General features: G+C 43.5%; 1 protein-coding gene across 4 annotated transcripts in view; it reads left to right on the top strand.

The window, feature by feature from the left end:
- Positions 1-3,864: 3,864 nt before the first annotated feature.
- Positions 3,865-15,100, top strand: part of LOC117268669 (myosin-10) — a 101,644-nt gene continuing 90,408 nt past the window's right edge. For all 4 annotated transcript variants that reach the window (XM_078161240.1, XM_033645306.2, XM_078161239.1 and 1 more), the window contains exons 1-2: positions 3,865-4,070; positions 6,622-6,998. In XM_078161240.1, the coding sequence (XP_078017366.1) occupies positions 6,654-6,998 (345 nt within the window). In that variant the 5' untranslated portion in view covers positions 3,865-4,070; positions 6,622-6,653. The remainder of the gene's footprint in view (positions 4,071-6,621; positions 6,999-15,100) is intronic.

The raw sequence follows: 15,100 nt of genomic DNA, 5'->3' as shown, positions 1-15,100 counted from the left end.
AGGAAGCCAGTGCAGTGATTTAAGCACTGGTGTGATGTGCTCCACTCTCTTGGTGTTGGTGAGGACTCTGGCAGCAGCGTTCTGGACGAGCTGTAGTTGTCTGATTGTTTTTTTACTCAGGCCTGTGAAGACACCGTTACAATAGTCCAGCCTGCTGAAAATGAAAGCATGAACAAGTTTTTCTGTATCTTGTTTAGACAGAAATTCTTTTATTCTTGCTATGTTTTTAAGGTGGTAGTAGGCTGATTTAGTAATTGTCTTAATGTGACTATTGAAATTTAGGTCTGAGTCCAGAACTACGCCAAGATTTCTGGCTTGATTTGTAGGTTTTAGTGTCATGGCGTCAAGGTGAGCACTGACTATTGATCTTTGTTCTTTGGGGCCAAAAATAACTATCTCAGTTTTGTCTGTGTTTAGTTGTAGAAAATTCTGGCACATCCACGTATTGATTTCGTCAATGCACTTATTTAGCAGATGTAGGGAACTGTGGTCATCTGGTGACACTGTTATGTAAAGTTGTGTGTCATCTGCATAAGTATGGTAGGAGATGTTATGATATTCCATAATCGTACTCCTGTCTGCTTCTCCAAACTGTGGGCATGCTGACGTACATTTACTGCATGTAATACTCTCGACTATAGATAAGCACCTCAAACAACCCCACTTCAAAAAATCTGAACTATCCCTTTAATACAGTATATGCCCTTTGAAAGTGTTGGAGCGTTAACAGCTTTAGTTCCCTATCTGCACTGTCATCAAAGCCACCAAACTCCATTGACAAAATTAGTAATTTTAGCTTGCTGAAACCGGGAGCTGTTGGTGGATCAGTTAGTTAGTTAGTGTTATTGTGTGACTTTGGTGATTCCGACTTAACCGTTTTAAACCTAAAGGTCACACGATAACACAAATAAAGTCACTTGTCAAGGCAGCTGTAAACCAGCAGCTTCTGGGTTGCATGATTTTAAATCACTGTTTTTATCAGTGGAGTCTGGCATAGAAGAGAGTGATATAACAGGCTTCAGTTTCCTCTAGAAAATTACTGTAAGACATCAAGATAAAGCAGTGAAAGTATTTAAAATATAGTGTACACTTAAATTAATATATATATTATTTTGGGTGGGGATTTTTTAGGTGGCTAAAATAATATTTTTTACTGGCCCCCATCCACAGCAGTACATTGCTAAGCTTCCATGTCGTACTCCTGTCTGCTTCTCCAAACTGGGGGCATGCTGACTGACATCTACTGTGTGTAATTTCCTGTCTATGGATAAGTACCCCATACAACCCAACTTAAAAAAAAACGGAACTATCTCTTTAATACAGTAAATGCCCTTTGAAAGTGTTGGAGCATTAACAGCTTCAGTTCCCCATCTGCTCTTTCATCAAAGCCACCAAACTCCATTGACAAAAACAGTAATTTTAGCTTAATGAAACCAGGAACTGCAGGGTCGATCAGTTAGTTAGTTAGTGTTACTGTGTGACTTTGGTGCCTCTGACGTAACTCTATTAAACCCCAAAAGTCACACAATAACACAAACAATATAACTGTTCAAGGCAGTGGCAGACCAGCACCTCCTGTGTTCCATGATTTTAAATCACTGTTTTTATCAATGGAGTCTGGCATAGAAGAGAACAAAGTGATGGCTTAATTTTCCTGTTGGAAATCACTGTAAGACATCAAGGTAAAGCAATGAAAATATTCTAAATATAGTGTAAACGTAAACTGATATATATTTTTTGGGTGGCTAAAATCATTTTTTTTTGCTGGCCCCCATCCACAGCAGTACATTGCTTAGCCTCCATGTCAGACAACAGCCTGCTTCTCCAAACTGTGGGCATGCTGACGTACATTTACTGCATGTAATACTCTTGACTATAGATAAGCGCCTCATACAACCCCACTTAAAGGATAACTTCGGTGTGTGCATATGATTCATTCATTCATACAACTTGTTCTAAAATTGGTTCAGTATTGAGGGAGGCGGATGCAGCCGGCAGCTGCGAAACGAGCTAAAATGATAACGGGAGCAAATGCGTCCCGTATAAGTTTGCGCATTAAAAATGCTTTTTTTCGCCACTGACCAGTTCAGATCGCCAGTGTTATCTCTGTAAATAGCATACTAAGCGTTTCCCTTACCTCTGGGCTGTGTGACATCATCTCGCGAGAGCTTTGCTCCACTGTGTCTGTAGCTCTCTCTACTCGTGGGGCAGCCATTTTCTTGAGGAAGAGGTGTTTCGGGATTGGATGTCTTCTCTTCTTCGGCTGGCAGTAGCCATCTTGGGAGAAGTGAGCACTGCACACCCAATGGTCTGCAAGGCGCAGTGTCTGGACAGGAGTGTTAGCATCCATTTGTAGCACAACTAGCCACAACTTCAGCATCTCGCCATCCGACAAAGGCAGCCTATGAAAGCTGTACGGGGTGTTGCGCGACATCCTGTTCTTGCAATTCAGATAAGCACAAACACAAACCATTGTTTTCAATCGATGCAGTAAAACTCTCAGACAACCAGCGCCACTCTGAGTGGCGTTCTGCATGGCTCCTCTGTTTTCTTCTGGCAACAAGCAAAGCTCTCGCGAGATGATGTCACACAGCCCAGAGGTAAGGGAAACGCTTACTATGCTATTTACAGAGATAGCACTGGCGATCTGAACCGGTCAGTGGCGAAAAAAAGCACTTTTAATGCGCAAACTTATATGGGACGCATTTGCCCCCGTTACGGTTTTAGCTCGTTTCGCGGCTGCCAGCTGCATCCACCTCCCTCAATACTGAACCAATTTTAGAATGAGTTGCACCTATGAATCATACGCACACATACACGTGGGGAAATAGGGCCCAGGTTGAAAAATATCGAAGTTATCCTTTAAAAAAAACTGAACTATCCCTTTAATGCAGTATATGCCCTTACTTTAACAGCTTTAGTTCCCGCCTGCTCTGTCATCAAAGCCACCAAACTCCACTGACAAATTAGTAATTTTAGCGTTCTGAAAGTGGGAGCTGCAGAGTCGATCAGTTAGTTTGCTTGTGTTATTGTGTGACTTTGGTGATTCTGACTTAAACGTTTTAAACCTAAAAGTCACACAATAACACAAGCAATATAACTGTTTGAGGCAGTGGTAGACCAGCACCTCTTGTGTGTCATAATTTGAAATCACTGTTTTTATTAATGGAGTCTGGCTTTGAGGAGAGCAACGTAACACCTTCATTTTCCCATTGGAAATCACTATATGACATTAGAGTAAAGCAGTGAAAATATTCCAAATATAGTGTACACTTAAACTATAACTAAGTACCTCATACAACCCCACTTCAAAAAAATCCGAACTGTCCCTTTAATACAGTGAATGCCACTGTATCAAACCACACCACACTATTTTCATTTTCTTAATTTGTCACTGAGCTATCAGAAGGTGCTAGAATGTTGATAAGGCAACTTATTTTGGAACTCACTTGGCAATGCAGGCAAAGCAACAGTTGCAATATCGATCATTTTCTGCACGCATGTCATTGGTTTGCAAATTGGAGGGTTGGTTTCTGGCAGCCAATGATGGGGAGGGCGAGGGAATGACCGCAAAGTGAAAGCCCAATTGTCTATAGGCTGCATCCAGTGGGTGTGTGCGATGCATAGATATTTGTGGGATAGATTTGACAAAGCATTTAGCGCATGATGTCCTAATAAAACCCCTGACAGTGTGGTTATTTCAGGGGGTTGAGGGAGCTCATGACAGGCGTCAGCTGTCACGTATCTGCTCAGGTGAGTCACCCCGGGCTGTGTCACGGTGTGGAGTATTGATCTGCATGGTCACTCTCTATGTGAGCACAGTCCATCGTAGGCGGGAGCAGCAGCAGCGGTCAAATCTGCTCTGGTTAGGAGGGGCCCCAGTGTAGAGGTAGCAGCAGCAGCAGCAGCAGCAGCACTGTGGCTGTGGTGCAGACCGGAGCCCCGATACATGCCTGCATCTCATCCAGTCGTGTGGAGCCGCTAGTTGCGCACAGAGACGCGTCAGGGGGACACATCGGACTGCAGCTCGGTGAACAGGATCTAACTGCTGCTTCGCGGACGAACACCAGGTAACGTTCAAGTTGTTATGACTGAGCGCGAGGACAGAGATAGGGAGCGCGTGGTGAATATCACACCATCGGTGCAGCCGGTGGACGGAGCAGCCTCCGGTGCAGAGGATGGATCTGGAAACTTAGTTTGACTTGTCATTAATTAGCCAGTGTGACATATTTTTTTTAAATACACGGCACCCTGCTGACCCTTATTTCACCCCTTTAATATTTATAACACAAACTGAACAGATAACGGAATATTTAGCGGTGTTACGCCTGCTGTGACGTTAGTGAGTAGCCTACCCTATTTTCCTCTCTGGTGTTTATTGTTTGTGTTTATCCTAACAGCCCAATAATAACTCGACTTGTAGCCACCGTTATGGCTCATTCCGGTGTTACCGAATCTAGCTCCAGTAGTTCGCTGCGCAGCTTCATTACCGCAGATATAAGCGTAATATTTGTAAACAGCACCACAACTTTCCCCCCCTTCATTCTGTTGTTTGGGGACTCGCCAGTGCACAGTCATCTTCTGTTGTATAAGCTCCATCTGTGGACCGGTGCAGGTTGTAGATATTATCTGGATGTGTGTAACACTGGATTGTTTTCTGCACCGTTAGATTAGTAGATGAAGAATGGAGGGACTGGTGATGATGATGTGCCAGACGTCTCTCTGATGTGCTGTGAGCGCGGTGAAGCCTACGCAGTATGCGCATTGCTATTGTGCAGACCCATTCAGTGAGAAGCAGGGGCGGCCCCAGATATTTTTCATCAGGGTGGCCAGATGGGGCCACTGGAAATCTTGGGGTGACACACCAAAACCAAACTAGTGGTGTGCCATATCATCTTGGTCACAATAATGTTGGTATATTTTTAATATCATATGAAAAATTCATATGGTGATACTTGCAATGTTTCAGCCTGTTGGCATATTGATGTCACACTGTTACCCATGGCAACAACAAGCATGACTGAAAGCGAAATTATTCCTGACTCCTTGGTGGTTCCAAAAAGAGGAGCAGCTTCAGTAGTGTGGAATAAACTTTTACTTCTCTTAGCGCTCAGAGGGAACTCATTCAGCGGCTCCTCTGGCAGCAGCACAGTGTCTCTCCCTCTCCTCTCTGATTCTGTCACAAACCTTTGGTGATGCAAATCTACGTGAATAAACTCCATATATGTGACTGTGTCATAACAGCCTGTCACAGGTTACAGCCTGATGGTTAGAGGAGAAATGGCAGAGCATAAAAACAGAGAAGGAAATCAGCTGTTGATTTATATATATAGATCCCAGGGGACATTTTGTATTTGGGAGCTGTTTAAATGTGTAATTTGTTGAACTATTAATATTGTGACAGAATCTGAATCTCACTCTGAGTTACTGTTGTTGTTCACAAACTAAAGAAATGAGAGATCATTTTAGTTTTTACTGAAAATTTGAAGCAAACTGTGAAACTATGTCACTGATTTAGCTCCAATTCAATTTTCTTGAATGAATAATATTTTTTTTTTTTACTAATTTATCACATCATCAAGAATATCGTTATCGCCAAAATACCCTGAATTATTGTGATATTATTTTAGGGCCATATCGCCCACCCCTAAACCGAACCATAACTGAGCTTCAGGAATTCTATCATGGCATTAAAGGCGAGTTGAAAACTATGTCAGCATAAAAGTTAAGGGATTGCATAGTGATGTACTTTGGTTTCTTATTTTATAGTTATTTTACTAATTATCCAAAGCGGTAATTAGAATAGGGGTGGCGCGGTGGTGCACGGGTTAGCATTGTTGCCTCACAGAAGGGTTCCTGGTTCTAACCCTGTGATGTGGGAGCCCTTCTGTGTGGAGTTTGCATGTTCCTTCTGTGTCAGCGTGGGTTTCCTCCAGGTGCTCCAGCTTCCTCCCACAGCCCAAAGACATGCAGGTTAACTGGTGACTCTAAATTGTCTCCTTACAATTTGATATTTGACAACATCAACATTTATATTACCCAGCATTCATCGTTACATATCTGTATATGACAAAAACTACAAGAGAAACTAGGAAATTATTTGTGTAACTAAATAGTTTTTCCTGGTTTATGTAGAATAAGCATATAATGTCGTCATAGATTGATGGAGATGAGTTTGCCTTTTTGAGGGCACATATAAAAACAATGCACCATTTTTGATTTAACCTGAGTTTGATTTAGTATGATTATTATAACTACATGTTTTGTCTGTTATATTCTCATTTTTAGGAGATAACTACTGCTTGTATAAGAGTAGATTTGGAATGTTAGAGGGGAGGTTTTCACTATGAGCTTCTTCAGATTTCTTACTTCTCCTGCACAATCCCTTCTATGTTTATTTTTATGCATTTGTTTTTGTCACATCTTGTGTGCTAACAAAACTCAAATTCAAACATGGGCATATTTTCCGGGCCCCTCCACCCCATGGGCCCCAGTGCAACCTGAGTCTGTGCTGAAACAGAGAGGGTTATTAGAGAGTTTTAAAGCTGATTCTGTGTCTGATATTTCATATCCTACATGTAATCTCTAAGCTTCCACTCCCTGCTCCTCTGTCTGTCCTAGGTGGCCAGTTGCTCTGGTAAACCCCAGATAAGATGTCTCATCGGAGTGGTCAAGAGGACCCAGAACGGTACCTGTTTGTGGACCGGGCTGTGGTGTACAACCCCGCCACACAGGCTGACTGGACAGCCAAGAAGCTGGTGTGGATACCCTCAGAGCGCCATGGTTTTGAGGCGGCCAGTATCCGGGAGGAGCGTGGCGAGGAGGTGCTGGTGGAGCTGGCCGAGAACGGGAAGAAGATGGTGATCAACAAGGATGACATCCAGAAGATGAACCCACCCAAGTTTAGCAAGGTGGAGGACATGGCCGAGCTCACCTGCCTGAATGAGGCGTCTGTGCTGCACAACCTGAAGGACCGCTACTATTCAGGACTCATATATGTGAGTGAAACATTTCTGGATCCTTCCAGTATTGTCTGTGTGTTTGTAACAGTTTATACTTTCCACACGGGGGAATGATTAACCTTAATGCTCACAGATCATCTGGTTCTCACAGCAGTAGATTGAATTTCACCCATAGCTGATATAATTTAGAAATGATGGGCAGTATTTATGCTCGTACGCACGCTAGTCTCAACTTTTAGCCGTGTGTCTTTTGCGCTCTTGTGTGAAAGTGAGCTCTGATATTTATCAGTCTTTGTTTGGGGACAGAGAGGGCATTGAACTTTCTGCTGATCTGTTTATGAATCCTGACCGCACACACACTCACACACAGTATGAGTGACGGATCTCGCCAGTCTTTTAACCATTGCCAGACTTTCACCTCCGCTGGGTCTTCTCTCCTTAGTGTCTCTGGGTTACAGATTGTTGCCTCCCCCCATGGTTTCGCTCTCACCTCAGCCAAAGGCAGGCCTCTTCCATAAACACTACTGGTCTCAGTTTGTTTGTCCTGCTCTGCGCTCCCACTGGTGGGCCTTTTTTGATCACAGACATGGCTCGACCTCGGTCTCTTTTCTGTGGCAGCCCCGCTGCGTCAAAGTAAACACATTTGGCCCAAAACGAAGGGTAACAGAGTTATTGTTCCATGTGATCTTTGAGCTGTGAAATCTTGGGCCAAAAACTCAGATCTATTTGAAAATCTGTGCTTTATAAAACACAACATAAATAATGCTAAAAAGAATAATTCCCCCTGCTGTTCAGATTTTTTGCAAAATGTAAGATCTTTGTACATTTTGGGGGGTTAAAGTGTACATATAAGATCCATGAAATATATGTCGGGAGACACTTGATGGGAAAAAAAGAACAGAATAGCAGTCAGTGAGGTTTCCTTAATAAACTTCTTTACGTTACCTCCACAAAATCAGAAAGTGTACAAACATATTTCACCCACTTGGCCCAGAATTTAATGAACACATTTTTCTGAAGATGAAGAGACGAAGTAATCTTTTCCATCTATCAGGAACCCAGAAAGAATGCCTCTCTATTATTTAGTAGGCTTTGTTATGTAGTGTTGTCGTCATGGCCTTATGTCTTATTTAAAAAAAGTCACAGTAGTTTTAGTAAAAGATAAACATTTTGATTTTTTGTCTTTCCCCATTGATGGCACCCCCTATGGATGACGACGCCGTTAGCATTTGCCTATACTGCCTGTGCCACCAGCTGGCACTGATCACACCAACAGTCCAAACATCCAGAGCTATTCAGTTCATTATCATGTCTGACAAAAGACAAATTCTCACATTTAAGAAACATGAAAGCTGCAAATGTTTCGATTTCTTGCTTTAAAAAATGACTAAAACGGATTATTTGATCATCAAAATAGTTAATAATTAATCTTCTGATGATTTACTTATCAATTAATCGACTAATTGTAGCAGCTCTAATCCAAGACGAATACATGTTTGAATTTGCCCATGGCATTACGGACAATTAAGTGTCTCATCTCTCAGTTGTTTGTTACACTTGTGCTTTAATCACAGCCAGCGTCTGTAGTGGTCTGCATTAGTGCACTTCCACTGTCCCCATAATCCAATTCCACCACAGACTGAGCTGCTCTGTGATGTTCTAGTTGTGATCTTGACCCATTTAGTGACATGTTTTCCAGGAATAGAATATGGGTTGGTTATCACCTGAGACCCTCTGGTTCAGGGACTGCAGGGGGAATAGTTGAAAGCACTCATAGTGAGGGATGCACTGATTTATTGGCCAAACATCAGTATCAGCTTATATTTGCCTTGTTGACTGCCATCGGCTCATCAGCAATAAGATGACATTGACTGATGGCAGTGGCTGACACCTTCTTTCCACTTCCGTATGTGACTGGTGTCTGTAGAGCCGTAAATGTACGGACGATGCCTCTAGTGTCCAACGCAAGGAAGTACATTTCTTTACGGTTTGTCAGAAACTATTTGTAGCCATGGGGGAGGGGCTAATTTTGTTGTTGTTTTGCCATCCAGTAGTTTGCAATATGCACTTGGAACATTAACAGGACCAGTACTGCATGGCAACAGATAAATGAAGATGTTGACCTGCCAGGTATGCAGCATGTTTTGTGAAATACGTAATTAAAAACATGTATGAACAGCTGAATGAGTCATAATGACAATCTGACTGTATATAATGTATAACCATATTTTTACAGAATAACATTATCATTCGACAATCAACATGCAACTGAAATGAAGGAAACACCCTGCTAGCCAGTTAGCAGCCTGTTAGCTAAGCTAGCACACTGTCTCTCCGAAATCCACCGCAAAAGTTCAGTATTTTTAATGCTCTCGAGGCAAATTCTGGACTGAAATGTTACGGAGGAGAGTAGGCCTACAGAGTTTTGCAAGCACATCGGTTATCACGGAGATTCCCATAGGAATGAATGGACTTCCAGATGCCCCATCTCCGTACACATACGTAAGTGGAAACGAGGCGTGATATTTATTTGTTGTGTCGTATCAATTTCATGCAGGCTAAATGTAGCTCCTTTCGTGACAACGGTTATCCTCAAACAGGTGTTTGTTCAGGCATTTCTGTCTCTCTGAAGCATCCTCATCTTGTCACGCCGTGAAAACTTTTTTTAAGAATTAACAGTGTACGAAATGTAACACGAAAGAAAAGAAAAACAAAATGGCGGTCAGCATAAACATGAGCAACAAAGTGAATTAAAATACCATGACGGCTGCTTGTCATGAAAAGAGTTCCCAAGGTTTTTCAAGTCCTTCGACCGTCTCTCCGACCGTCCACCTCGGCCTCAGACATTAACAAAACAAAAAGTTGAGCCTTGCGAGACATTATCAACACTGCACTGTACACGGTTATACAGGTAAGTAAACAATAAACTAATGCCTTAGTAGCTTCAGCCTTTGCAATAATGTACATTTTACCCTTTATACATCAACATGATCACAGGAGATTTACATTTTAACCTTAATGAATTAAATTATTTATCCATGTTTATATTACGCATCGTGCACATTTTTAAACTAAATGTTTTTAAACAGCACTTAACTGAATGCTGTGCTGGTTATTTGCAGTCAGATAAAAAGTAGCTAGCATAGCATACCCGGAGAAGAAGTCACCGGCTTGACCCGACTCAGGCGGGACCGAGGAGGGAAATGGGTGCCATGTGCACATGTGGTAAGAGCTAAGAGCTTATATGTTATAAAGAACCACAGAGTGCTATCAATGTCAAATCAAATTGGGTCCTACACAGAGGATGTTGGGCCATGTCAGTACTCATGAGTTCCTCTTATTAAGTAGGTACTTTTTTTTTTTTTTTAATAATCTTTTCCATGTGAAAGATGATTTTATTAAAGGTTGTTTGTATGATTGAATTTGTGGTCATTCAAAAATGGCACAATTAAGGGTTGAATGAATTTTATAATGAAGATCTCTTTGTTTTCCTGGCACAAAATGGGAAATAAATAACAACAAAACTACTGTCAGCCAAACTGTTACCTTAAATATCGATTATCTGTATGGACTCAGAATTTCATCGGTGCTTCCCTTCATATAAAGAACCCTCCACTCAAGATGTGATCAAATATCATCACTGACTCCCAGATGGAGTCTGTCCTGTTTGTCTGTTCATGCATCACAAGTTTGTGCTTTACATTTGAAGTTAAGCCAAAAGGTGGAGTGTGTCAGTTTGGTCATACAGCAGAGGAAGAGCTCAACACTTCAGTGAATGTGATCAATTTCCCATATGCCTTGAATTGTCATGCCAGTGCCCCAGTTCTCTTCTCCTCGTTTTCCCCCTCATACCATACTGTCATGGTTTCTTCTTCTTCTTAGTGGTTCAGAATTGGCTTTGGAGCTTCTTAATTTGCCTCTCGGCTAAGAGAAATTGAAAACATGTGTCTGACGGTGTTGGTTTTCCATCAGGAAGAGGATTTTCCCATTCAGCTCTCTCGTAGAAAAAGAAACCCCCAACGTTTCTAAACGTTTTCCAGTGTATTTGACTTACCCCCCTGAGCTCAGCTACATCTACTGCAGACTTAATATAAAGCCTCCCGCAGGCTGTGTTCTTAGTCGAGGTTCATCGGGGAGACTTCCATATTTGAATCATAGTGTGATCAGCAGCTGCTAAAAGATGAGGCCAGTCCACACCAGTGCTGTATGTAAATCTTTACTTTCTTATAGGTTTGGTTTCACCTAATGTGTCCATGACCCACCTCACTTCCAGATATGAAAGGGGCTCTCCATCCCCTAAAATAAGACAGATACACATCGCACTGTCTGTCACTTCTCTCACCGCCTTTCTAATGTTTTGTCATTAAGGGCCGTACTCATGCTGCATCTTTAACCGCCTGGAAAACGCGAGGTCGGGCGCTGGGTGCCACTTTTGTGCCTTTTTTGTGCCAGCTTTCAACAGCACAGCGGCGGGTTGCGTAACAAGCATCATAAAGTCTACCTAAAATCCTGAGTGCAGAGCTGATCTTCTTCCAGCAGCTGTGTTTAGGCCTATCATCTGTGGGACAGATGTAAAGCTCTGGGTAGCCCTGCACTAAAGGTGCAGACACACCAAACCGACATCAAAGAACTAGCGGCGTCGAAAGCCAACTGTTGCGTCGTCTACATCACCTCACGTCGCCCTGTGTCAGTTGCATTTGAACACACTACACGGACTACATCCGATGGTCAAGTCGCACGTACGTTCTGCGCCTGCGTGAGAGAGAGAGCGGAGTGACAGAGTGGTACATCCTGTCAGCTGAGGGGTTTCCTATCTGTGCAGCCGAGCACCGCAGCACCTCCACGGACTATTACATCCAGACGGTCCCGGTGTTTCCTCCTCAGGCTCCACTTCACTCAGCTGCCCGATAAACCCGCTGCTTCTTCCCACTTTAACCTGAATAACAAACCAGGGCTCGGTGCTCCGGTTGGATCCAAACGGAGAGCCGGGGCTAGCTCAGAGACTAGCGGAGGCTAACTGGCTGTGCTTCCCTCCGGTCATGCTGCGGCTAATGCTCCGCTAGCCGCTCCCAGCTAGCTCCGGTTTGTTATTCAGGTTAAAGTGTGAAGAAGCAGCAGGTCTGTGGGGCAGCTGAGTGAAGTGGAGCCTGAGGAGGAAGCACCGGTTAGCCCCGGTTTCACTACAGGCAGATTCACTCGCTACAGGGGCGAGGAAATAAAACCTGAACAGCCAATCAGAGTGATCTCTCTCACCGACAAGCTCCGCCAGCGATTCAACATGCTCAATCGGCCGAAAAGCCGCCGACGCCGAAGTGCCGACAGTGTGGGACACATTGCAAAAACTAGGCCGACAGACGCTCACCAACGGCCTGACTTTGGTCGATGGCAGACCATCAGCTTGGTGTGTCAGGGCCTTAACATGATCAACTTTTCCATGTTTATCAGACTGAATATTTACAGAAGAAGGGAAAGATATCTGTCCGCTGTGATTGGTTTGTAACCTGACTCCTGTCTGACTGCTGAGCGTGGACACTTCCTGTGTCTGTCCTTTCAAATTACATTCCCACATGGTCCAGTCACATAGGTTTGGATTTATTTTAACAAGGTGCAGCTCCTAATAGAGTTTCACATTTGTTTGTTTTTTTTGCTTGTTTGTTTTTTCTGCGACTAAGCAACCAATGAAATCTTGCCGACTAATGACCTTTTGGGTCGACTATTGGGGGGCAGCCCTAGTAGAAAGATAATAGTTCCCACATGAAACTGCTCACAACAAGGTCTGTGGATTATCTTGAGTAACCAGGCCATGATTTCTGAAAAGAGACATTGATGTTGAGTATTTAAAATGTAATTTTTGCCGCCTTGAGCACTACAAACCGAGTGCCATCTAGTTCCATTATATATAGAGAGATTGCAGGCATCTCTACGGCTGATATCTCCAACACTCTGCAACTCACAACAAAACAATCTAGACTGATTAATAGCACTATAGGTAAGAGTAAAAATATGTATTTTTGATTTTGGGGTGAACTGTCCCTTTAAGGCCACCATTGCATTTTTAAGCCGTTGGTTTATGAGTGAATCATCCACCCTGTACTGGCTCTTTCTGTGGCTCTTTGCCCATCTGACAGCTCCATCCGTGTGAAGTTAGTCAGCCTGTTGAGCCAACTCATTTATTGTAGCAGCTTGCTATCTGTGAGGTAGTGAGTCACAGGCCGACTGCAATGCTACACACTCGGCTACACCACACTAGCGGGGCTACAAGCAGGCCTTTGTGTCGTTAGATAAGCCTCAGCTGTCAGAAAGCCTCAGCATTCTTCCATGGCAAAAAGATCGTCCGTCTGTCTGTCTCCTGCCGCCCACTTCAGCTTTGCTGCTCAGTGTCCGTCCTATCGTCACCAACTCTGCTCTCGTTCCCACACTCCCTCTGCTTCTCTCCTCTCTCCTGCCTCACTGGCCCTGGACAATAATGACACAGACTTTGTGTCTTTCCTTCTTGCATCTTGACCTCATGCAAACTTGCTTTTTGGCATTTTGAATATTTCTGTGATTCAAATGCTAGATGCATGCAAGCCGAACGTGTCCCATTTTCCTACCCGAAACTTGCTCTAGTTTGTAGTGCTGGATCTGCTGCAGGGCAACAGGCACAGCAGCTCAGAAAAACACATGAAAACAGAAGTGCATGCTCATTCTCATACGGAGACAGAGTTTTTACATGTTTGATTTAAAGCCACATGTGGTCTCTCTTTGTGCAGGATCCCGATATAACCTTTGACATCCTGTTTGCTTTTTGTGTCATTGTGATTTTGACAAACACAAGCATGAATTCATAAATATGTGATGAATACAGAATCCCACTCATTCATACGGCACTTTAATGAGCTGCAGTATAAGTTTCCACCCTGCTCTAAAATTCAGCAAGCAAAAACTTTTTAAAGCAGGAGAAAAGCAGAAGCCGTCCTGCTGTGCATCTCAGTGTATTGATCATATTTCAAAGGACTAGTCTGAAATATTTGCATGCTTTGTTATGAAGTCACTGGAGCGAAGCACTGTCAAGGGAATGGTCAAGGTCTCCTCTCCTCCACACAGATCAATGGCACCAAGGCTGCCTCTGCACCCCAGAGTGCCCTCTGCAGCAGTGAAGGGCCTATCCACGCAGGCACGCTGCCTGACTGATCAGAGGTGGCAGATGGGGTCGGCTGTTGTGTCTGCTGTTGCCTGTGTGTTGCTCAGCTGTTACTAGGCCACGGTATCCCCTCCCCTGGATCTGATTTCACAGTGGAAATATCACCTTCTCTTTCCTGGACTGGGCCAGGCATGTAGGTTTGGCAGTGCAGCGTTGAGTTAGTGTGCTCTGCTCGCTGGCAACAGCAGGAGTAAATGTTCTTTATGCTGCATTGACCCTCACAATGATTCCTGGGTGGGAAGCAGCAGCGTTGCAACAGCAAGCATGCAACAAGTACTAGACCTGTCACAGTGATTACATTATCCACTTATCACACGATATATGGACATGACCTTTATCATTTTGCTGACCTTGATATTGCCTGTTGTGTTTAGGCTGCTGTGTGTGTGTTTACACAAGAATGTCACTGGCCTCTTAGCCAACATGATGTCAGAATAAACAGCAGGGTTGGGCGCAGCAATTCTCCCTTTCTTTGTCTCTCCACCCCACCTACTCACATGAGTCCAAAGAAAAGTACACTTCAAAAATGACACAGTGTAGCTTACCAGTAGCCTGCAGCTGCACTTTTGTAGTGTAAGAGGCACAATCCTGATAGTTGTTAGCTTGCCAACCCCTGATGACGAGCAAAAGAAGTCCGTCATTTGTAGCTTTACCCTCCAACAACTCGGCTTTTCACAATAATTACGTTATCGAATGTCACTGACATTTTCACCAACATGATGCCAGAATAAGCAGCAGGGTTTTCCCAATTATTTCAATACTTGGGGACAGCGATTCTCTTTTTTCCCTCTCCACCTGGTCTACTTGCGAGATTACAAAGAAAAATAAAACAAAACCTTAAAGACGACCGATGTGGCTTGGAGGTAGCCTACAGCTGTACAGAGGCACAGTCCTGATAGTTGTTAACTTGCCACACCCTGGCAACAAGCAAAAAAGTTTTGTAGTTTATGCGTTT

Source organism: Epinephelus lanceolatus, chromosome 18, assembly GCF_041903045.1.
Source record: "Epinephelus lanceolatus isolate andai-2023 chromosome 18, ASM4190304v1, whole genome shotgun sequence".
Lineage (NCBI taxonomy): Eukaryota > Metazoa > Chordata > Actinopteri > Perciformes > Serranidae > Epinephelus > Epinephelus lanceolatus.
Note: the sequence above shows the minus strand (reverse complement) of the source record. Positions and strands in the feature narration are given on the sequence as shown.